This window comes from Balaenoptera physalus (assembly GCF_965194825.1).
Source record: "Balaenoptera physalus genome assembly, chromosome: 2".
Classification (NCBI taxonomy): Eukaryota; Metazoa; Chordata; class Mammalia; order Artiodactyla; family Balaenopteridae; genus Balaenoptera; species Balaenoptera physalus.
The window spans coordinates 29,440,202-29,465,620 of record NC_138883.1 but is presented as its reverse complement, the minus strand read 5'-3'; the positions used below and the strand labels follow the sequence as shown (position 1 = coordinate 29,465,620).

The 25,419-nt window shown below is 39.2% G+C and overlaps 1 protein-coding gene across 8 annotated transcripts in view; it reads left to right on the top strand.

Annotated features, from left to right (window-relative positions):
• PSEN1 (presenilin 1) overlaps positions 1-25,419 on the top strand; it is an 83,096-nt gene that overhangs the window by 1,530 nt on the left and 56,147 nt on the right. For 4 of the 8 annotated variants that reach the window (XM_082451771.1, XM_082451769.1, XM_082451764.1 and 1 more), the window contains exons 2-3: positions 7,369-7,450; positions 7,543-7,682. In XM_082451771.1, coding sequence (XP_082307897.1) covers positions 7,596-7,682 — 87 coding nt within the window. In that variant the 5' untranslated portion in view covers positions 7,369-7,450; positions 7,543-7,595. Of the gene's footprint in view, positions 1-35; positions 182-7,368; positions 7,451-7,542; positions 7,683-25,419 lie in introns of all 8 variants that reach the window. The other 4 variants (XM_082451765.1, XM_082451767.1, XM_082451768.1 and 1 more) reach the window with 4 other exon arrangements.

Sequence of the window (25,419 nt, the reverse complement as noted above, 5' to 3'; positions counted from 1 at the left end):
GTCAGCAAGGCTAATGTGGTCCTCTTCTCTCTCAGATCCAGGTTGCCTCTGCTCCTGCGCTCCCACTACTGTTACATCAGATTGCAGGGAGAGACTTCTTTTGGATGTATTCTGAAAAACCTTTCAGAGCCCGCTAATACTGCCTCTCCTTCATGTGATAGATGCCAGGCAGATTTGGAAGGTGTTTTGAGCTTTGCTTTTCATAAGTTTTGTGATAAGAACTTTGCTTTAGGTATGTGGGGGCTAGAATGGATAAGAGATTTGAGGTGACTTTTGCATAATCCGGGTGAGATATAATGAAAATTTGACCTTTGGTGGTGGCAGAAGCTTAGAAAGGAAAAATATCAATATGAAGAGGACATAACAGCCAATTGAGGCGCAAGGAGTAAAGTGTAAAGTTGACTAGGAGGCTTTAAGTTTAGAGAATGGGGGAGACAATTACAGAAATAAGGAAGTTAGAGGCAAAGAACTAGTCTAGAGAGGAAGATGATGAGGAAACAGTTCGGAAGTATCACTTTTGAAGTGCCAGCAGTTAAATATCCCATGGACAGGCCTGGAGCTGTAAACATGGGTCACTTAAATAGACTTAGCAGTTGATGTTGGAGCAGTGGAGGAGATGCCTAAGGAAAGAGAGGGGACAAGGAAGCCCAGGCAGAGCCTTAGGAACACTTATAATGAGGGGGTGGAAGAGGATGAGGAACCAGCTGAGGGGAATGAGTGGTGGGAGGAGAACCTCCATAGTGCGGTGTCATAAAAACTGAGGAAGGGAGGGAAGCTTCAGGAAGGAAAAGGTTGTCAGAGATTTTCAGTATTAAGCCTGTTTGTAGGAGAAAAAACCTGAAGCTTTAGAGCAGCACTGTCCATTAGAAACATAATGTGAGCTACAAAGGTTAATTTTACATTTTCTAATGAGCAAAAATGTTTGAGATAGAAATAGGTAAAATTAACTTGAATGATATATTTTATATAACCCAATACGTTTAAAATATTTTTATTTCAACGTGTAATTAATGTAAAAACATACTTGTCTGTCTTCCCCTCTAGATAGTAAGCTCCTTAGGTGAACAGAAGCATCATCTGATTCACTGGCACCCCTGGTACCTATCACAGTGTATGGTTATGTAGAAGAAACCCAATAAGTGTTTGTTGATTAAAGGGTATTAATGTTTGGTTTTCACAATGCCTTGTACATTTCCTTAAGTTGATCTAAAGCAAATGAGAGAATGCAAGTATTGCTGAGTATAGTCAATGATTTACAAATTAATTAGGTGTGAATAGTCATTTTCTTCATTAAAGATTAGTTGTGTTCTACCCATTTCCACAACAAATTTGATACAATGACTCAGGGTAATTTTATCTTCCATGTAGAAATTAAACTTGGGGGGGAAAAGAATCTATAATAATACAGAACCATGGTCCCATATCCACGATTCTCAAATCCAAAAGCTCCTGAAAAAACTGAAAGAATAAGCGACGCACTTTGGGTTTCACTGTCTCCCATCACCCTCAGATGGGACCATCTAGTTGCAGGAAAACAAGCTCAGGGCTCCCACTGATTCTGCATTATGGTCAGTTGTATAATTATTTCATTATATAGAAATAAAGTGCACAATAAATGTAATGCGCTTGAACCATCTTGAAACCATCCCCCTGCCCCCCGGTCCTTGGAAAAGTTGTCTTCCACAAAACCGGTCCCTGGTGCCAAAAAGGTTGTGGACCGCTGCCTTACAGCATTAGCTCTCGCTCTGCTTAAAGGGGACAGCTAAGGCAATTCTGCTTTGCTTGTCTTGTTCTGGGGCCCAGGCTGAAGGGGCAGTGGCTACCCAAAGTAAGTTCTTCGTGAGGGAACAGCAGAAGTACAGAAGGCAAGGCCACCTGCACAAGCACAGTTTAACTGTCTGTGCCACATCTGCCAAGATCCCATCGACCAAAGCAAGTCATAAGATTGTGCCCAAAGGCCTGGAGTGGGTAGTAGACTGCACCTACCTTGAGGCCAAAGCAAGTCACAGAGCCAAGCTCAACATCACTGGAGAGAAGTATTCCTCCCTTGGGGATGCTGGGGGAGGGAGTGAATATTTGCTGAATAATAATCTAATCTACCACAGATGGTTCACAGAAGTAGAGTGGGAAGGAAGGAGGGGAAAAAAATCACCAAATAGGATGTATCACTATCGTTGCTCTTTTTAGAGCCTACCACTTTCACAAAGCCTCTTGTAGGGCTGGGGAAATTATTTGCTCCTAGCCTCTTAAAATTTTGAGGGTCTTTCTAGGCTGTATTCCTGAAGTTTTAAATTAATTTCAAGTTATTTTTATTTATTTTAATTTGTTACCTTGGATGGACTTCCCTGGCAGTCCAATGGTTAAGACTCCACACTTCCAGTGCAGGGGGCACGGGTTCGATCCCTGATCAGGGAACTAAGATCCCACATGCCGCGTGGCATGACCAAAAAAAAAAAAAAAAAAAAAAATTGCTACCTTGGGATGTAGTGAGAGACAGAAATGTACTTTTCTGTTGGTGTTTCCTTAAATGGAATTTTTAATAAGCTCCTTTTTGGGATTTTAAACCCTGCTCCTGTGATACTTTTCGAAGTGCTGATGGCTAGAAGGTTTTCTGGTTAGATAGACTTTTCTGTTCAGCACATCTGAACTTCGAGATTATTTGTATTCTCCTGGAGCTTTTTTTTAGTCTTTGTATATAATAGAAAGAAATTGTAGTTGCCCATCAGAGAAGGATTTCTTTTTCCTTTTGTCTGATTGAGCAAGTGTCTTGAGAGAAAGGGAATGGATGGCAGTGAATTCGAGTGTTGTGCTGTTATCAGTCTCAGAAAATCTTTAGCAGGTGGCCAGAGAGAGAAAACACCAAAATCTACTTACATTCCTACTCCCACTCCCTATGCAATCCAGGTCACATGAAAGATCCTCACTTCCCAACAACTATCTTTTCTTGTTCTCAGGGCACTGTTAAGAATGTTACAAAGTACACTGGTGTCTTTTGCCACGCTGCGGGAACAGTGGGTCCGGGAACAGTGGGTCGTTGGCTTTCTCCATGCAGTCATCAATTGTTTTCAGCTGTTACTGGACCAGAATCAAATCCAGCTTTGCCTGCCCCTTTCTTTGTACCAACAATGATTGTTTGTTCACCAGACCTGACTGAAGACCTAGCTAACCCTGTTGCCTACCTTTGCTTCCTACTGAGCTCCATGTAAAGAGCAGCTCTTCCAGGGAGAGTCACCCTGCGGCACTGTGATCTTCAACACATCAGTGGAGGCATGAGCTTTCTCCTGTTAAACTGGCAAACACCTGGGCTGGGCATCAGAAGATCTGGGTTCTGGAACTGGTGTTACTTGCCTCATAATTGTACACTGACAAATTCTTTCACCTTGCCTGAGCCATAGTGTTTTACATGTAAATACAGATGTGTCTTTTAAATACAGTCGTCCCTTGTGGTTGAGGGGGTGGGGGTGGAGGAGAAGTGATTTCAGGACTCCCCCCACCCCCCACCCCCATGGGCACCAAAATCCTCAGATGCTCAAGTCCCTTATATAAAATGGCATGGTATTTGCATGTAATCTACACAAATCCTCCTGTATACTTTAAATCATCTCTAGATTACTTATAATACCTAATACAATGAAATGGTATGTATATAGTTGTAAATACAGTGTAAATACTATTGTAATTATTTGCTGGCACAAGCAAATTAAGTTTTACTTAATTTTGGAATTTTTTTCAAATATTTTTGATCTGCGGTTGGTTCATTCTGGGTCGACTATAGTATTGGAATATGTTAAAGTGACTACTGTATTATAGATGATTCTTACAAGATTCGTCTGAGAAAGCTCCAGTATGATAATCAGTTTGTGTGATTTCTTTTAATAGCTGGACAGATCCTATAAGCATAAGATTAATAATGGGAACCACTTAAATTAAAATGACCAGATTCTCATTATAGCTTATCTTTAAAAAAAAGTACCAGGACTGTATATTGGGAATGCTTTTGGCACTAGTTTTTTTTTTTTTAATAAATTTATTTTATTTTATTTATTTTATTTTTGGCTGTGTTGGGTCTTCATTGCTGCACACGGGCTTTTCTCTGGTTGTGGCGAGCGGGGGCCCTTCTTCGTTGCCATGTGCAGGCTTCTCATTGCGGTGGCTTCTTTTGTTGTAGAGCACGGGCTCCAGTAGTTGTGGCGCACGGGCTCAGTAGTTGTGGCTCGTGGGCTTTAGAGCACAGGCTCAGTAGCTGTGGCGCACGGGCTTAATTGCTCGGTGGCATGTGGGATCATCCCAGACCAGGGCTCAAACCCGTGTGCCCTGAATTGGCAGGCAGATTCCCAACCTCTGTGCCACCAGGAAAGCCCTGGCACTAATTTTTAATTTCTAGTTAGACCAGTTATTGAAGTTTAAGATCTCATTTACTACTTTTTTTTTTTTAAGATCTCATTTACGTCAAAGCAATAGTTTTACTAGTAATAAAAATCAGCTCAGTGTGTCTTAATGCTCACTATTATAAACTCCGAGATGGCAGGGATGAAATTTTATATAGAGGCAAAGTAGTGTAATACGTGAACCTTTGCTTTGCTCTTTGCTTACTGGATGTGACTTTGGGCAGGTTCATGAACTTCTGTGTGCCACATTGTTTTCATCTGTAAAATGGGTAAAGTGAACATAATTAATTAAATCCTCTCAGTGTCTGTCTTTGAGTTTTGGTATAAGTAGACAGCCAGTAAACTCCTGTTTAGTGAATGAACAATCACTTTTCTTCTGCTCATATTTTACCTGTAAATGTACTACACTTTATTTACTTTTTATTTATTTTTGCCTGCATCACCTTTTCTTGCCTTTTGCTTGTTTCGTTTGGCTAACACTGTCTTGCTTACTTGGTTTTGTTTCTGAGGGATTGTATGAGAATATCAGTGACAGATTTCTAAGGGTTTTTTTGTAAGAGAGCTGTACTTTTTTTTTTTTTAATTTATTTATTTATTTACTTTTGGCTGCATTGGGTCTTCGTTGCTGTGCACGGGCTGTCTTTAGTTGCATCGAGCGGGGGCTACTCTTTGTGGCGGTGTGTGGGCTTCTCATTCTGGTGGCTTCTGTTGTTGCGGAGCACGGGCTCTAGGTGCACAGGCTTCAATAGTTGTGGCACGTGGGCTTAGTAGTTGTGGCGCACGGGCTTAGTTGCTCCGTGGCATGTGGAATCTTCCCGGACCAGGGCTCGAACCCGTATCCCCTGCATTGGCAGGCGGATTCTTAACCACTGCGCCACAAGGGAAGCCCTAGAGCTGTACTTTAAATGACGTGGTATAGTCTTCAGAGCAGCCAGTGGAGGTAACCAGTTGCAACTTTTTCTGTTTGCCATCCTGTGGCATTTCTGCATTAGCTGAGGTAGTAGGTGCTGTACTAAATGTTTTTGTGAAAAAGAAGGGAATAATATGTGCTGTGTTGCTGATCATTAATGCTACATTAATGTTAAATTTTCAATTAGATAGTCAACTTTTAAAAATATAGAAGCATAGGTCAGGACATTTACTTTCAATACTTTGAAAATATAACTGTTCTATTGGAATCCACCTCCCTTTTGGGTAAGCTGACATACATATTGCCAAACCCTAAATATAGGTTTATACCCACAAAAATCTATTTGACTTTTTAAATTGAAGTATATAGGAATGCGCACAGATCGTAGGTGTACAACTCAGTGAATTTTCACGGACTGAAACCTCTCTGTAACTGGCACCCAGATCAAGAAACAAAGCATTACCAATACCCCCAGAAGCTTCTTGTGTACCCTCCCCCAGTGATTAACCTCCATAAAAGTAACTATTGAATCTATTCTTAATTTTAATTCATTGTATTTTTAAAACAAATTAACATTACATATTTAAAACAGAATTGCATAAGAAGTACATCATGTTTAGTTAATATTAATTAGCAATCCTCTGATCTCATGCCAGCTAACTATGTGCTGAAGTTGGAGGGGTGGAGAAAGGTAGGCACAGTATTTAGTTATTTTATTATTATTATTTTTAAAATTGTTGCAGCAGGCGGGCTCCTTAGTTGTGGCTGATGGGCTCCTTAGTTGTGGCTCACCCGGCTCTTTAGTTGTGGCATGCGAACTTTTAGCTGCGGCATGCATGTGGGATCTAGTTCCCTGACCAGGGATCAAACCCCAGCCCCCTGTGGAGCGTGGAGTCTTAACCACTGTGTTACCAGGGAAGTCCCAGGCACAGTATTTAAAAGCATGTAGGATAGGGACTTCTCTGGCGGTCCAGTGGTTAAGACTCTGCGCTTCCACTGCAGGGAGCGCGAGTTTGATCCCTGGTGGAGGAATTAAGATCCTGCATGCCGCATGGCGTGGCCAAGATAAAAAAAAAAAAGCATGTAGGATAAAAGGGAAAGCATACCTTGATTAAGAATTTGTTATGATTTGAATGATCCAAATATAGGTAATTAAAGGTTAATTGGAAGTCAATACCTTTACTGGAGGAAAAAGTTGCTTTATGTATTTTTGATGAAAAAATCATTAGAATAAGAAAGTAGAATATTTAGAATGTAGAAGATCCTGAAGTTAAAATTCAAAATGAAACAAGACATTGACAAAATGCTTTCATGTAAATATGTACACGGTAATGTTTTGGATACTATAAGTGAATTAGAATACTGCTTAGGTATGCAAACAGATTTTTTTCCTTCAATATTTCTGAAGACTTTCAATGAAAAGGATTAGTTGAAGTCATAAAGAATTGGCTGATGGAAATTCAGGTAGACAGGCAAATGGGAGTGTGGCCCCCCCAGGAGGCTGAAGTGTGGGAGACAGAATGATGTGTGTAAGCAAGGCTGTGCCAGGATGCAGAGGAGAGGCTGGGAGTTAGGAGTCTGCGATTTTGGTCCTGGTCTGCCCAGTTGTGTGCTTTTAAGCAAGTCACTGAACTTGGGTCCCCTTTTGCTTTTATAAAATAGATATGTTACCTGTTTACCCTGCCTTGGGTCATGTGGTAAAGAAAAAAAATGAGATGATAAAAAGAAATTTTGAAAAATTAAAAGCACTAGACAAATAATTTTATGGTGATGTAAATTAGGTTGGATTGGAAGAGGGATGTTGATGAGAACATTCTTTAAGATCATTTAGCTCCCTTTGCTCTAGATCTGAAATCATTAGATATCATTGTGATTGAAAATATTTGGTTTCCCAAGTAGATCTACTCATTACCAAAAGGTATCTTGAGCTGACAAAAGTTTGTCAGTTGAAGGTCCTGGCAAATTAATACATTACTGGTTTACAAATTAGTCTTATAAGTATTTAATTGGTGTGAATGGATTTACTAGGATTTGACCAACTCTGGGTAACCCAGTAAAATCCTATTTCAGACCTAATCCAGGAGCCTGCAAGTGACAGCAGCCTGCGAGGTCCTTAGAAAGCTTGGCCTGGAGGATAACACATGAAAGAAAGGTTTGTTTTTGGTGAAAGTAACTTATGAAAGTGTTTCAAAATAAAAGTATAACTGTAATGCACAAAAGACTGTTTTCTTTTTCCCTTTTCAGAACCCCAAGAGGCTCTGTTTTCTGTGAAAAAGTATTTCTATACAGTTGCTCCAATGACAGAGTTACCTGCACCCTTGTCCTACTTCCAGAATGCACAGATGTCGGAGGACAACCACCTGAGCAATACTGTACGTAGCCAGGTACAGTGTCAGCCTCTACAACTGCCCTTTCAGACTGTGGATTCAGTGACCACCCTCCCTTGCCTCCAGGAGAGGCTCAGGGGGCTGAGCAGGCTTTCTCTACTTTATCAAATTTACATATTTGCTGAACTTCAAGTAAGGGATAGCATTGTACCATTTGGTGCAGGGGACACAAGGCTGTGTGAGACTTGGGTGTTGAAACAGTTCCGCCCTGGCTCAGGCATCACCTCCTCCTCTGACGCCTTTTCCAACTTCCCTGGCTATTTATTATTTTACCTAGCTTGCTCTTATTCTTCTATGAGCTGAGTACATTTTATTTACTTTTAGATTTTCAGTGCCTAGCCTGGTTCTTTTTTTTTTTTTTTTTCTTAATTTTTTTTCTTTTTTAATTTATTTTTGGCTGTGTTGGGTCTTCCTTGCTGCGCGCGGGCTTTCTCTAGTTGTGGCGAGCGGGGGCTACTCTTCGTGCGGTGCACGGGCTTCTCATTGTGGTGGCTTCTTGTTGCAGAGCACAGGCTCGAGGTGCCCGGGCTTCAGTAGTTGCAACACACGGGCTCGGTAGTTGTGGCACGCGGGCTCTGGAGCACAGGCTCAGTAGTTGTGGTGCATGGGCTTAGTTGCTCCGCGGCATGTGGGATCTTCCCGGACCAGGGATCAAACCTGTGTCCCCTGCATTGGCAGGCGGATTCTTAACCACTGCGCCACCAGGGAAGACCCTAGCCTGGTTCTTGACAGTGCTCAGTAAGTGCTCATTGACCGAATGATGAATGCAGGGCTAAGGGTAGAAGTCCTAGGGTAGGTCAAAGGAGAGAGTCAGGAAAGGGGTGTAGTCAGTGGCATGGGACACAGACACTTAACTGGCTGCACACACAGACCAGAGCTGCCTGCCACTCTGTTAGCTAACCATTACAGGTTGAAGGCAGAGTCCACAGATGGCTTGTGAGATGGCTGGGGCATCAGCCGCATTTGTAGAGGTGGAGCCAGAATGGGGAAAAACACAAGGCCAACTGTAAGCTATGCTCAATGCAGGGGATGGGGGGCGGAGGGCAGACTTTCCTCTATTTGAACCAGAGGGCAGAACCAGTGATAGAAGGAAACAGGTTCTGGATCAGTAAAAAGAAATTTCCACACAAGTACTTTACGACTGAAAGAGCATAGGCTGCCTTGTGGGCTAGTGTGTGCATGTCACTAAAAGCAGTTATGGAGGCTGGAAGACTACCAGCCAGATCTGCAGAGGGTTAGTTTGTGGAATGAGCTGTGAACTAGAGCACTAGGTGTCCTGGAAGTTCCCTTCACACTCCAGAGATTTAGGATTCCAACTCAGGGTCAAAATGTGGGAGGAGGGCTTCACAAAGTAAACTTTGATGGGTGCATAGGATTAGAATAGAGCAAACTGGTAAGTCATTACTGAGAGAAGAAATAACACTGGTGGAGGAAGAATTTTCCTACCATATCAATTGACAGGGGACTCTATCTGGAGATATGTCAGCAGAGGCAGATGACACTGTATTGCTAGAGCACTTTTTTTTTTTTTTAATTTATTTATGGCTGTGTTGGATCTTCGCTTCGGTGCGAGGGCTTTCTCTAGTTGTGGCAAGCGGGGGCCACTCTTCATCACGGTGCACGGGCCTCTCACTATCGCGGCCTCTCTTGTTGCGGAGCACAGGCTCCAGACGTGCAGGCTCAGTAATTGTGGCTCACGGGCCCATTTGCTCCGTGGCATGTGGGATCTTCCTGGACCAGGACTCGAACCCGTGTCCCCTGCATTGGCAGGCAGACTCTCAAACACTGCGCCGCTAGAGCATTTTTATTTTTTATTTATTTATTTATTTATTTTTAATTTTTTGTATTAGTTGTTTTGTTTGTTTTTTTATACTGCAGGTTCTTATTAGTCATCAATTTCATACACATCAATTTATACATGTCAATCCCAATCGCCCAATTCAGCACACCACCATCCCCACCCCACCGTGGTTTTCCCCCTTGGTGTCCATACGTTTGTTCTCTACATCTGTGGCTCAACTTCTGTCCTGCAACCTGGTTCATCTGTACCATTTTTCTAGGTTCCACATACATGCGTTAATATACGATATTTTTTTTTCTCTTTCTGACTTACTTCACTCTGTATGACCGTCTCTAGATCCATCCACGTCTCAACAAATGACTCAATTTCGTTCCTTTTTATGGCTGAGTAATATTCCATTGTATATATGTACCACAACTTCTTTATCCATTTGTCTGTTGATGGGCATTTAGGTTGCTTCCATGACCTGGCTATTGTAAATAGTGCTGCAATGAACATTCGGGTGCATGTGTCTTTTTGAATTACGGTTTTCTCTGGGTATATGCCCAGTAGTGGGATTGCTGGGTCATATAGTAATTCTATTTTTAGTTTTTTAAAGAACCTCCATATTGTTCTCCATAGTGGCTGTATCAATTTACATTCCCACCAACAGTGCAAGAGGGTTCCCTTTTCTCCACACCCTCTCCAGCATTTGTTGTTTGTAGATTTTCTGATGATGCCCATTCTAACTGGTGTGAGGTGATACCTGATTGTAGTTTTGATTTGCATTTCTCTAATAATTAGTGATGTTGAGCATCTTTTCATGTGCTTCGTGGCCATCTGTATGTCTTCTTTGGAGAAATGTCTATTTAGGTCTTCTGCCCATTTTTGGATTGGGGTGTTTGTTTCTTTAATATTGAGCTGAATGAACTGATTATATATTTTGGAGATTAATCCTTTGTCCGTTGATTCGTTTGCAAATATTTTCTCCCATTCTGAGGGTTGTCTTTTCGTCTTGTTTATGGTTTCCTTTGCTGCGCAAAAGCTTTGAAGTTTCATTAGGTCCCATTTGTTTATTTTTGTTTTTATTTCCATTACTCTAGGAGGTGGATCAAAAAAGATCTTGCTGTGATTTATGTCAAAGAGTGTTCTTCCTATGTTTTCCTCTAAGAGTTTTATAGTGCCAGTCTTAACATTTAGGTCTCGAATCCATTTTGAGTTTATTTTTGTGTATGGTGTTAAGGAGTATTCTAATTTCATTCTTTTACATGTAGCTCTCCAGTTTTCCCAGCACCACTTATTGAAGAGACTGTCTTTTCTCCATTGTGTATCTTTGCCTCCTTTGTCATAGATTAGTCGACCATAGGTGCGTGGGTTTATCTCTGGGCTTTCTATCTTGTTCCATTGATCTATGTTTCTGTTTTTGTGCCAGTACCATATTGTCTTGATTACTGTGGCTTTGTAGTATAGTCTGAAGTCAGGGAGTCTGATTCCTCCAGCTCCGTTTTTTTCCCTCAAGACTGCTTTGGCTATTCGGGGTCTTTTGTGTCTCCATACAAATTTTAAGATGATTTGTTCTAGTTCCGTAAAAAATGCCATTGGTAATTTGATAGGGATTGCATTGAATCTGTAGATTGCTTTGGGTAGTATAGTTAGTCATTTTCACAATGTTGATTCTTCCAATCCAAGAACATGGTATATCTCTCCATCTGTTGGTATCATCTTTAATTTCTTTCATCAGTGTCTTATAGTTTTCTGCATACAGGTCTTTTGTCTCCCTAGGTAGGTTTATTCCTAGGTATTTTATTCTTTTTGTTGCAATGGTAAATGGGAGTGTTTCCATAATTTCTCTTTCAGATTTTTCATCATTTTTCATCATTAGAGCATTTTTAAACAAGTGAAATCAAGTTAAAATGAATTTCAAGGGACGCCCTGAAAGAGAACACCTGAGGGGTTGGGGGAGGGAAGAGGAACTGTCGCAGCTGGTGCCTGGGTGGGTGGTTAATAAGCAGTGGCACGAAGGACTGATTTTTCTGACAGCGCTCGTGCTCCTCTGCTGTGTGTCAGCAGCTTGACTTACTCCTTTTTGCTGTTCCCCAGGAATGGCCTTTTGAAAAGATAGGCTGGGCAGGATTATAAAGTTCTTGGGGTACAGGCTGTGAAAGTTTGGATGCTACAGACTTTGTACTCATTTCAAACTGTTGCTTCAGAGGAGAGAGGGGAAAAGTAGGAACAGTTGACGTAGGTCTCTGGGTGCCCCTTCCTTAACCAGAGCATCTCCTATTTTATCTGTCTTACATATTGATCTTCTGTGGATCCCTTTGAACAAAAGATTCCACGGCTAAGAAGTTAAATGTCACTCATCTGCCCCAAACCCTCCAAAGACATCTCATCTCAGAATAAAATCTAGTCTCTGAGGTTTAAACTGTCCTCTCCCCCAGCCTCTGTTGTCTCTCACCATCTTCCCCCTCCCTCACTGCTTCCTCTGGGCCCTGGGTTCTCCTCCCACTCTTCTCCCCGGCTCTCTTCAGTTCCTTCAGGCCACCTCCTGAGTCACCTTATCAGTGAGGCCATGCCTTCCTTCCCTGCCACTGGGCACTCCCTGTACCCTTCCTTGGCTTTACTTGTGCGTAGCACTTACCAGTGTTCCTAACATACTGTCTAGTTAGATATGATTTGCTTACCTGTTTCCCTCCAAGAACAGTGCTTGGCACATAGGAAGCTCTCCACTGTTGGTGTAATATTGTTTATATCCCTCACACTCAGGTTTTGTGGGGCTTTCTTGGTATTTTTTACTGCCTTTTTTTTTTTTTTTAACACCTCAGTGACTGATAAATTGAAAAAAGGGTAGCTCTAGAGGAGGTACAAATGATGTAAGATTGTTATTGATAATTACATGTGTTCATGGTCTAATTTTAGCAAGTCTTAGACCTCGTGTTCTCAGTGGTACCTTCCATATCTATTAGGGCATCACTGTCTAGAAAATCAGACCTAATTTATTTGTTTACTTTTGACTCTGCTGTTGATAATGTGATGTTAATTGAGTTTATCTTTTATCTCCTTAAAAATATCTTCTACAGCTTATGAAGATCTTATGCATGCATTCTCATATTTTCCAGTTACCACGGGATAGGTATTATTGCCAGTTTACAGTTAAAATATGCTTGTCCAAGACCACATAGAAAGTTAAATAACAGACCTGGAACTTAAAACTGTGCTTTCTAATCCCAAACTCACTCCAGTATTTTTTCTGTTCTTCCAACGGTCTCATACCCCAGAAAAATGTTGTAATACTGAAAGGAGATATTGTATGAAAAAATGCTGGGGAAGAAAGATACGAAGTCTATGTATTCATTTTGCACCAACGTACTTTAAAAAACCCCAAAGAACGAGGAAAAGAATCTCATCGTTAAGTTTTTTAGCTATAAAGAAGCCATTGTTTAAGTATATGCTCTGGTTGGTTATGAAAAAATGGGGGTAGGTCCAGATTTAAATTGGATATAGAAGACTGTTTTTGTAGATTAATTGAAAGCAGCTCTTTTATTTCTGCTGTTGGATAGTGGAGTTGTTAAATACAAGTACCCAAGACTAGCCTCTGCAGGCACAAAAAGTCCTTATCAGACTTATTTCTTCTTTATTCGCTCAGGACTAGTTTAGAGGAATTAAAAGGAAATTGACAGATGTGGAAAGTGAATCTTTCCACACTACTCAGGAGAGGAAACTCTCATGTTGAATGTCTTCAGTGTGTTGGACTCTGTGCTAGGTGCTGTGACAAACATTATGTAGTTTTAGGGCCTGGCATTTTGGGGACGTTTATCATAAATGAGCAGGTTTTCCTTTTTCCTCTGTCTTTCCCTCCTCTGAATAGCTACTCTAGTAAAGTGCTTATCTGTATGACTCTATATTCTAGAGTACTCAAACATGCTATTTTACAGTAGATATTACAAAAAGAAAATTCATTTAAAAATATTTTTGGAACCAGGAGAGTGAATATCTTCCCTACAGACTAGGTGAAGGTCAGTGTAAAGAAGTGGAGCCTCTGTTCCTTTCCTCTACTCAGTATCTCCCTCCAAGGTCAGGAGCATCCCAAGTCTTGAACTCATATCATGCGGCAATGCTTTGAGTTTGGGAAAGAAGTGAGAGGTTAACCGGTTATTCAGAATTGTCCAAGAACACTGATGAATTGGCATTTAGGGCTTGTGGCTGAATGAGATGTAAACAGGTTCCTCAGAAGGAAGAACTAAGTTTGATCCACTTGTAATTTGAAGTAGCTATGTGTAAGTTTGGTTTAATTCAGCTAATTTCTTAGTACCTTATTTTTCCCATCTGTAAAATTAGCTGATTTGCTAAATAAATTCTCTTCCAGAAGTTTTGTTGTGACCAGAAGTTAGGGTGGCCAGCTGCCCCAGTGTGCCTGAGACTGAGAGGTTCCTGGAAGGCAAGACGTTCGGTTTTAAAACTGGGGCAGTCCTGAGAAAATAGGATCAAGTTGGTTACCCTGTAAGAAGTATAATGAAATTGAAACCATTTTGGATCTGATTAACCAAATCTTACTCAATTAGATGACTTTTCTTGTGTAACTTCAAGTATTGTTACATGATATATTGTTAGTGTTCAGTAGAAGATAACATTTAAAGCATTTTTCTCTTTCCAAAGGTCAAATGTTGCCTGTGGCTTTATTCTTCAACCCTTAGCAGACACAGTGAGGGCAGCCTTAGCCTAGAAAATAGGTTTTCCTTTTGTAGGCTGCTATAGATAATCTCATTCACAGTGAAGGGATTTGAAGTTTATGAGATTAGTCAGAGAGCTGAAAATTAGTGGGCTTCTTTTAATCCAAATATTTATGTCTTAAATTTGTATTACATAATATTTTAAGCATGTAGAGAAAATACGGCAAATAATATAATGAGCACCCGTGTACCTGCCACCCAGCTTTATTACACTTTAACATGTTGTCTTTTCTTTACTTGCATCATTTTATTGTTGAGCTGAAATTTATAAATAGTGAAATATGTAGATCCGAAATGTATAATTCAATGGATTTTTAAAAATACGTATACCTGTGTAACCAATATGACAATCGAGTTATAAAACATTTACATTACCTCAGAAAGTACTTTTGTGGCCCATTATAGTCAGTTCCTGCCCACCACAGACAATCATCATTCTGATTTCTTCCTTTTTTTTTTTTTTAACTTTTATTTTATATTGGAATATAGTTGATTAACAATGTTGTGTTAGTTTCAGGTGTACGGCAAAGTGATTCAGTTATGCATATACATGTATTTCTTCTTTTTCAAATTCTTTTCCCATTTAGGTTATTACAAAATACTGAGCAGAGTTCCCGGTGCTATACAGTTATATATATAGCACAGGGAACTCTACTGTATAACATATTGTCTTATTTGCTGTGTGTACTTTTTTTACTAAGTTTTTTCTATTCCTGTTATATGTTGATTGTACACTAAATGAAATCGTAACCAAACGACAAAATTTTGCATTTAATTTGGAAAGATAGTCTAGTTATACAACAAAAAGAAATTACAGATAAAATTGAAGCACCTCTCCCACATTCCCCTTCTTCTCCCAGGATAGTAGTTACTATCCTGAATTTGGAGTTTGTCATGCTTACTATAAATATTTATGAACATAAACAATATTGGATATTATATAATATTACTTTGCATGTTTTAAAACTTTATATAGAGTGTGTGTGTATAAAAGTTGTAGAAGAAAGTTCCCACTTTTTTTTAAATTAATTAATTTTATTTCTGGCTGTGTTGGGTCTTCGTTGCTGCACGTGGACTTTCTCTAGTTGTGGTGAGCAGGGGCTACTCTTCATTGCGGTGCGCTGGCTTCTCATTTTGGTGGCTTCTCTTCTTGTGGAGCACGGGCTCTAGGCGTGCAGGCTTCAGTAGTTGTGGCACGCGGGCTCAGTAGCTGTGGCTCGCGGGCTCTAGAGCACAGGCTCAGCAGTTGTGGTGCACGGGCTTAGGTGCTCCACAGCACGTGGGATCTTCCCAGACCAGGGTTTGAACCTGTGTCCCCTGCATTGGCAGGCAGATTCTTAACCACTGTGCCACCAGGGAAGGCCTTCCCACATTTTTGAAATTTATATATGTAGGTGTATGCTGCAGAAGACACATGTTTTGGGAATTTATATATAGGTGCATGTATCTCTAGTTCATTCATTTTATTTTGTGAATATATTAAAATGATCTATTCTCCTGTTTGTAAATATTTGGTAGTTTCCCATTTTCACAGTAACCGACAGTGTTGCAGTGACATTCTAATTCATGAATCCTTCTGCACATGTGTGAGTTTCTCAAGGATCATTGCTGCGATTGGGTATAATGATCTTAAACTATATTTGAGATTGCCAGTATGCTCTCCAAAGTGGTTACACATCAAGAGTGTATGGCTGTTTGCATTCTTTTACATCCTTGCCAGTTCTTGATATTGTCTGACTTATTATGTGTCGGTTGGATGGGTTTTTTTTTAAATAAATTTATTTATGTATTTATGTATTTATTTTTGGCTGCATTGGGTCTTCGTTGCTGCATGTGGGCTTTCTCTAGTTGCGGAGAGTGGGGGCTACTCTTTGTTGAGGTGCGCAGCCTATTGCGGTGGCTTCTCGTTGCAGAGCACGGGCTCTAGGCGTGCAGGCTTCAGTAGTTGTGGCACAGGGGCTCAGTAGTTGTGGCTCACGGGCTCTAGAGTGCAGGCTCAGTAGTTGTGGTGCATGGGTTTAGTTGTTCCACGGCATGTGGGATCTTCCCGGACCAGGGCTCGAACCGGTGTCCCCTGCGTTGGCAGGTGGATTCTTAACCACTGCGCCACTAGGGAAGCCCGGTTGGATGGGCTTGAAACGTTATCTTATGTTATTTTAATTGTATTTCCCAAATTTCTAATAAAGTTGAGCTTTTTTTTTTTTCTTATTGGCCATTTGCATTTCCTCTTTTGTGAATAGCCTGTTCATGATCTTTGCCCATTTTTCAATTGGTTATTTGTCTTTTTCTTACTGATTTTGTAGAAGTATATTTTTGGAGGGAGGAGAGATGCTAATCTCATGTTAGCTATATGCTTTTCAAATATTTTCTCCCATCTGTGACTTCAGTTTGTTGATGGTGCCTAGTTTAAATGTTTTAAGTAGGTGAACTATCCTTTCCTTTTAAAAATGAAAATTATTTGGTTTTTTTTCAATTAAAAATAGATTAAGAAAGATATTCAGCAGCCCTGAATACAAAAAATACTTTTCCATATCCTATAAAGACAGACTGAACTGAAGTAAACTATACTGGAAACTGCTGTGTAGTCCAGCTAATGTTCAACTGTTCCAGTTATTGTTTTACACCCCTACCAGAAAAGTCTGACAAGGAAAAGATGGGTGATTTTGGTGATTTTCCCCTTTTATTTTTTTCCACATGTTCTATAGTATAGTTATCTCATAATTTAAAAAGACAGGTATTTTTAAAGGGGAAATTTTTTGAATGTAAAGAAAGGTCACAAAAGGACAGTATGCTACCTGGGGAATATCTGTGGAAAGGGGAGAAGCATTCAAGGTGTCCATGATGACTGACTAACAGTAGTGGAGGAATTAGAGCAGTTGATGTAAAAGAAACTAAAAAAGCATGATAGCCTGGGGTCTTGGTAATTGGAGTTTATATTATGCCCTTGATAAAAGCTTCAGTTGTGTTTGTCAGTCTCCATTTTAAAAGACTGAAATGTTTACAGTGCACTATAGAAACTTTTCATTAAAAATATCGTGTTTTTGGACTTACACCTTAAGCAAGCTTTCATTTTCTAGAAAACTAGCTCATATAAAAATCTTAATTCCTGCTAATAACAGATGAGAGGAGTTACGTCGTTTTCACCTTTTCACTTTTTAGAATTTTTTACTTTTTTATAGTTGTTGACCCCATCTAGGCTGTAAAATCCCGAAAGGCAGAACTTCGTTCATGTTTCTGAGCTGACTTTAGAGTTTATTGATCACCCAGTATCTCTAAACCAGTTCAATACAAATCTCCCTGCAAAGGAGCAAAGCGGCTTTTGTTTTTTTCTCACATTAGCAAGAGAAAATTTTAAATTTTCTATCTGCAAATAAAAGTCTGAAGTGAATCTTATCAGTTGCTTAAGGACTTCATCTTTCATGTGAGAGGGTGCTCTGGGCTCCCTGTGCTCTGGACACACTTCCTTAGCCATCTCACATCACTGCTGTTGCCACCGTGTCATTATCTGCACTGCTGTCACCATGTGGGGCAGAGCTCCAGTTTTTATGTAGAACAGCTGTCAAACATTGGCATGTCACAAGAACCAAGTGGAGAATCCATTTTATTTATTTCTCCCTCAAGAGTGCGTGTCCTGATTCCTTAAGATGGCATTCAACCAAAAATTTTACTACTTTCCATTAGTTTACCCACCACCTCTAACTAGAAGCTAGCATGGACTTCATGTTTGTTTTTGCTGTTGGTTGGCTATGTCTATAGGGACTGGAGACTGGAAGGTCGACTAACTAATGACAACTCTTTCTGACAAAGGGCAAAGCTTATAAGTTGTAAAATAACGGAAGTTCTTTGTTTTCTAAATGTATTTTGCAGGTAAGATATTAAAGTAGCTCTAAGAAGAACATTATCTGGGCCTTTTTCTAGTTTGTGATCTGTCATCATCCTTTGGTTTACTTTTACTCTACCTATTAATTTGTAAAGTTTTATTTTCTGGTACAAAATTTTGATGGGTAGAGTTCATGTTTTGATTTGATGTAGACTTACAACTTTTATGTGGATTAGCTGAGACCTTTTTGCTTTTCTAAGATACAAAGAAGTGATTTTTTTGAAGTAAGTCTAAAATTCATTTATATTGTTAATTAAGCCTTATAAAATGTATGTTACAGCAGTGACTTTCAAACCTTAGTGTGCATTGGAATCCCTGGAAGAATTGTTAGTACAAATTCTCTGGCCCCAAATCCAGAATTCCTGATTTTGTAGGCCTGGGATGGGGCCAGAGAATTTGCATTTCTGACCAATTCCCAGATCATGCCAGTGCTTCTGGTCCAGGGGCCATAATTTGAGAACCACTATATTTGAATAAAGAATTAAAGGGAAAGTGACATTAGAGAAAAACAATTAGATTTATAAATTGAATACTCAGTGTTTTAATTCATATTAGTTTATTCTGACCCAAATTTTCTAGTCCTTAAGGAAATAAATTGTCAACAGCCTTTTTGATTTAGAATAGAAAAAAATCAGTCATTTGCTAGCTAAAAAAGAAGCCTTAAAGTAGTAATCCATTGAAAGGTCAATAATAATTCTCTATGTAAAGCAATTGCTGAAGAAGACATGTAAATCGTTACCTTCAGCTGCTAAATTTACAACATTAAAATGTGTCTGGTCTTTATAAAAGAAGGTCATCTGCAGTATCTTTTCTGAATTCAAAATATTAAATGCAGAGAACTTTATTAAGTTACTAGCAAATCATAAACTGGCAGAACTAACCCCCTCATTTTCTAGATGATAGTGGGTCACTTTTTTAAAGTGTGAGAAATCGTATAAAATTAAATAGAATGCAAACCTATAAGCTGTTGAAAGTGGTGATTAAGTACTTGGGACCTTGAGGGGAAAAAAAATAAATGAAAGGAGCCATCTAAATTTAAGCTGAATCGGGTCCACGGGCTCAATCAGCCTTTGGATGATGGTGTTACTGTACTGTTTATGGTAATGAATTTGTTTTCCCATTTATGCCAAAATGAAATAAGGAGAAAGAAGAACGTAAAATCTTGGTGACCTGCAGAGGAACATGCTTGTTTTTGCATGAGAGTAAAGTCAGAAATCTTTGGCACAGATCTTCATAGTTTGTTAAAAAAAAAAACAACTCTAGGTTCAAGCCTAACACAACAGCACCATAAATGTTAAATATTATCTCTCACCAGTTATATCAACTGTTCAGGGAAATGACAACCTTCCTTGATGACAGAGTGATGGTTAAAGCTCTAACTCTGGGCAATCACAAAGCTTGGGCAGGTGCTGGATGGAATTCTGCTTGCTGTTGGAAACATATTGCGTATGATTAATAAATATTTTCAAGTTTCCACATAACTTGCCAGTTCTTCAGTTAAGCTCCTCTTCTAGTTTTTCCTACAGTGCAGGGCTTAGGAGCCTCACATTTCTATTTGTGGAAATCCAAACAATATGTATAAAGTCTTATAAGATTGATAGTTTTTCTTATAAATAAATATCCATCTTTAAGTAAGTAAATAATATGCAGATATATTTATATCAACATAATGGAATACAGTGTTAATTTTTACATGGGACTTACTACATGGGAATGTATACATGAAATAATATTCGATGAAAAAAGTAGGATGCAATATTTGTGAATGTTCACTGTAACTATGTACCTATGTGTGTATGTTGAAAAACACTAGAATTTGAGATGTAAAAATGAGTTGTTTTCCTTATAAAATCATCTAAGTTCATATTCAGCAATACAAAATTATAAAATTAAATGTGGCAAAACTGCCATGAACAAAGTCAAAAAACAAACTGGGCAAAGGCTTATAATGCCTAATGACAGATATATCTTAATATACAAAGAATTCTTATGAAGCCAAAAGGGACATAAACAACTCATAAACAATATTACCAAAGGATATGAGCAATATATGTATATGGAGGAGGAAGAAGAAATATACATGGTAATAAATATATGAAAAGACTAGTTGATCAACCTTACTAGTAATGAGACATAGGTGAAAAATGAAAGGTTTTCATTTCTATCAGTGAGCAAGGCTTGATCCCCATTGCTACTAAAAGTGTGGGGAAATAGGCATTGTCGTTTGATGTTCACAGGAGTTAAATTTGTGTTTATTTGGAGGCAAGTTTTCAAGTGAGTCCACTACATATACATGCCTTTTGGAGATAATTTGGCAATTAAATCTAAAAAGGCATATGCCTTGTGACCTGGCATTTCCACTTCTAGAAACTTGTCCTATAAAAACATTTCCATAAGAGTGCCAGGAAATATAGACAAGAATATTTATTGCAACATTGTTTGTAACAGTGAGAATTTGGAGATAACATCAGTCTTTTCTTATGGTTTACCCAGTCAGTGGTATAAGGTAATGGCGAATAGTACGATCTTTGGGCTAAACTGTCCAAATTAGAATCTCTGCTCTAGAACTTCTTAGCTCTGGGATCTTTGGCACACTATCTGATCTCTCTGAGCGTCTATTTCTTTATCTGTTAATGAAGTTTAGAATATTAATAAACTCAGAGTTTTATTAGGATTAAATGAGACAACTCATCTGAAGTGCTTAGAGTGTCTTGCACATACATAGTCAATAAATCTTAGCAATTATTATCATAATTGTCATTATTACTGTGCCGTTACTGTAGTGTTTAAGTTGAGGTATATTTACAAGTGTTGGTATAGAAAGGTATCTGACATATCATTAAGTAACAAAAGCAAATTGCAGAACACGGCTTTAAAAGTATCTGAAAGTACATCAGATTGCTTACCATGTTCATATTGTGGAACAGAGATTAGGGAGGACACTTAGTTTCTATGTTATAAACACAAGTTGATAACACTTTTTAAAACTTCTAAAAATGTTTATAAACTTTTGTTTATAATATTTCTTTTAACTACAGAAATAAAACTAAAAACCAGGGGCAGGCAGGCAGAAAACAAGGTTTAAAAAAAAAATGGGCAAGCCCTATGCTCTATTGAAAATACCTCCACAATTTTTGCTGCCTGAGAACTATCCCTGCCTGAGGGTCCACATGCTTTAGTGGCTCGACCTGTACTCGCATCATGTTCTGAAGTGAGAGAAAGGAGAAAGAATTAAAATGAAGCCTCTGACGTAATGGTGTAGGAGCTCTGGGGAATGTGGCTTCATAGGAACTCACTTCCCACATGCTGGCCACTTCCCATAGGACCCTGCCCTCCCTGAAACTTACAACATTTATACAGTGAATAAACCTTCCTCTGCCACTGAAGTGAAATCATTTATAATGGCTACAACACTGGTTTTTCTGAATCTTAAAAATAGCCTTTAAGGGCAGAACTGTGCAGGCTGTAAAAAGATCCTTGGTGGCCAGAGCATAGGGGGAAGGTGAGGGATCAATAGGCAGAGAACAGAGGATTTTTAGGACAGTGGAATTATTCTATATGGTACTATGGTAGATGCATTTATTATGCAGTCTTCAAAACCCACATAATGTACAATACCAAGAGTGAACCCTAAAGCTAACTATGGACTTTGGGTGATAATGAGGTGTCAGTGTAGATTTGTTGATTGTAAAATGTACCACTTTAGTGTAGGATGTTGATGGGGGAAGGCCCTGTGGGGCAAGGGGTGTAGGGTGTATGGGAACTCTTCGTACTTTCTGCCAAGTTTTGCCGTGAACCTAAAACTGCTCTAAAAAATAAAGTTTTTTTTTTTTTTAATTAAGAAAGAAATGAGCTACTAAGCCACACACACAAAGAGACCTTTATGTTCTTATCTTTTAGAAATATATACTAAAATATTTATGAAGGAAATGATACATCCGAGTTTGCCTCAAAATAATACTGGGGGCAAAGTGGGTGGGAAAACAAACGGAATAAGATTAACCATGAGATGACAATAATTGAAGCTGGTAAAGTGCACGTGGGGCTTCATTATACACTTCTGGCAGTATTTGCTTTAACTGTTTCCATAGTAAAAAGTTTGTTTCTAATTAGCCTTAAAAATAATGCTAAGTCATCATTCTAATATTTAGCCAAGATTTTTCATTTTGGAAATCCCTCAGTAGTTCTAGTGTCACCTTCCTAATGTGACAGTTTTCAAAGGCTCTACACACCTCTTTGCGAAAAACACTTTTTTCTTAAACATTCACTTTTTTAAAAAAATATTTATTTATTTAGGGACTTCCCTGGTGGCGCAGTGGTTAAGAATCCGCCTGCCAGTGCAGGGGACACGGGTTCAAGCCCTGGTCCAAGAAGATCCCACATGCTGCAGAGCAACTAAGCCCGTTCACCACAACTACTGAGCCTGCGCTCTAGAGCCCGCGAGCCACAACTACTGAGCCCGTGTGCCACAACTACTGAATCCTGCGCCCCTAGAGCCCTTGCTCCACAACAAGAGAAGCCACAGCAATGAGAAGCCCTCACACCACAACGAAGAGTAGCCCCCGCTCGCTGCAACTAGAGAAAGCCCACGCGCAGCAACCAAGACCCAGTGCAGCCATAAATAAATGAATGAATGAATGAATGAATATATATATATTTTGGCTGCACTGGGTCCTAGCTGCAGCATGCAGGATCCTTTAGTTATGATGTGTGGACTTTTAGTTGCGGCACGTGGACTTCTTCTTAGTTGTGGCATGAGGACTCCTAGTTGCGGCATGAGGACTCCTAGTTGCGGCATGAGGACTTCTTAGTTGCGGCATGCAGACTCTTAGTTGCAGCATGCATGCAGGATCTAGTTCCCCGACTGGGGATCAAACCCGGGCTCCCCTGCACTGGGAGCATGGAGTCCTACCCACTGGACCACCAGGGAAGTCCCTAGAAAAACACTTTTTAAAAAACAGCTTTATTGAAGTATAATTGTCACACAGTGAACTGCACGTATTTAAAGTATACACTTTGATCAGTTTTGACATATATTTGTACCCTGGAAACCACCACCACAGTCACAATAATGAACATAACCATTACACCTAAAAGTTTCCTCACGCTTCATTGTAATCTCTCCCTCCTGTCCCTCCCCAACTGCTGTCTATTCCCAGGGAACCACTGATCAGATTTTTTTTTTTTTTTTTTTTTTTTTTTTTTTTAGAAATTCACGTTCTTTTTTATTTATTTATTTATGACTGTGTTGAGTCTTCGTTTCTGTGTGAGGGCTTTCTCTAGTTGCGGCAAGTGGGGACCACTCTTCATCGCGGTGCGCGGGCCTCTCACCATCGCGGCCTCTCTTGTTGAGGAGCACAGGCTCCAGACGCGCAGGCTCAGTAATTGTGGCTCACGGGCCCAGTTGCTCCGTGGCATGTGGGATCTTCCCAGACCAGGGCTCGAGCCCGTGTCCCCTGCATTGGCAGGCAGATTCTCAACCACTGCGCCACCAGGGAAGCCCCACTGATCAGATTTTTGTCACTGTATTCTAGTTTTCATTTCGTAGAATTTTATATAAATGAAATCATACGGTACATACTCTTTTGAAAGGCTTTTTCATTCAGTATAACTCCTTCTAGTCAAGATTCATCAGTCTTATAGCATGTGGCAGTAGTTCCTTTTTATTGCTGTGTTGTATTCCGTTATATAGATATACCACAGGTTTTTTTGTTTGTTTTGTTTTTTTTATCCCTTCACTTGTTCATGGGTATTTGCATTGTTTCTGGTTTTGGGTTATTACAAATAAGACTGTTGTGGATGTTTGTGTACAGATCTTTGAATAGACATAATTCTTTCATTTATTTTGAGTAAATACCTAAGAGTAGAACATGATCCAATGTAGAAGGTATATATTTAGTTTTTTAAGATACTGTCAAACAGTTTTGCAAATTGGTTGTATAATTTTGCACCAGCAGCATATGAGAGTTCCAGTTCCTCCACATCCTCATCAGCCCTTGGTACAGTCAGTCTTTTCAGTTTCTCAGCCATTCTAGTGGGTGGATACTAATATCATTGTGGTTTTAATTTACATTTCTCTGAATAATTATGTTAAGTATCTCTTCTTGTGCTTGTCATCCTAATATCTTTGGTGAAGTATCTGTTCAAATCTCTTACTCAATTTTTAAATTGGGTTGTTTGTTTTCTTTTTCTTTCTTGTTTTTTTGGAGGGGGTTGTTTTATTGAGTTTTGAGAGTTCTTTATATATTCCAGATACAAGTTCTCTATGATATATATGATTTGCAAACATTTTCTCCCTGTCTATGGCTTGTCTTTTTATTTTCTTAACAGTGTTTTTTAAAGAGCAGAAATAGATCAGTTGAAATATTGATAAAGTCCCTTTTATCTATTTTTCCTTTTGTGGATTTTTTTTTCTTTATGTCATACCTGAGAAATCTTGCTTAACTCAAGTTCTCAAAAGTTTTTTCTTACATTACTTTCTTCTGGAAACTGTAGTTTTAGGTGTTACATTTAGGTCTGTATTTTAAGTATAATTTTTTGTATATGGTATGAGGTATGGATCACAGTTCAGTTTTCTCCATTTGGATATCCAGTTGTTTCAGCGTCATTTGTTGAAAAAGACTATCCTTTCTCCACTAAATTGCCTTTGCACCTTTGGGAAAAATCAGCTGTCCATATGTGTCAGGCTGGTTTCTGGGCTCTCTGTTTTGTCTATTTGTGCCAGTATTACATTTTTTGATAACCATAACTGTATAAGAAGTCTTGTGGCATTAGTTCTCCTACTTTCAAAGTTGTTTTGGATATCCTAGGTCCTTTATTTCCATATTAACTTAATAAACATTTCTACAGAAAAGCCAGTTGAGGTTGCATTGAACCTTCAGATCACTCGGCAGTGGGGTGGGGGGGTGGTGTTGGTAGAATTGACACGTTAACAATATTGAGTCTTTCAATCCATGAATACACAGTATAGCTCTACATTTATCAAATATTGAGGTCTTTAAAAAAATTTTTTTAATTGTGATAAATGACATGACATAAATTTTAAAATTTACCATCTTAACCATTTTTAAGTGTACATCAGTAGTGTTAACTATATTCACATTGTGGCACAGTAGATTTCTAGAGCTTTTTCAACTTGCAAAACTGATACTCTGCACCTATTGAACAACTCCCTATTTCCCCATCCCCACAGCCCCTAGCAACCACAGTTATACTTTTTTTTGAGTTAGACTACTTTAGATACTTCATATAAGTGGAATCATGCAGTATTTGTCTTTTTGTGACTTGCTTATTTCACAGTATAATGTCCTCAAGATTCATCCATGTTTTAGCAAGTGACACGAT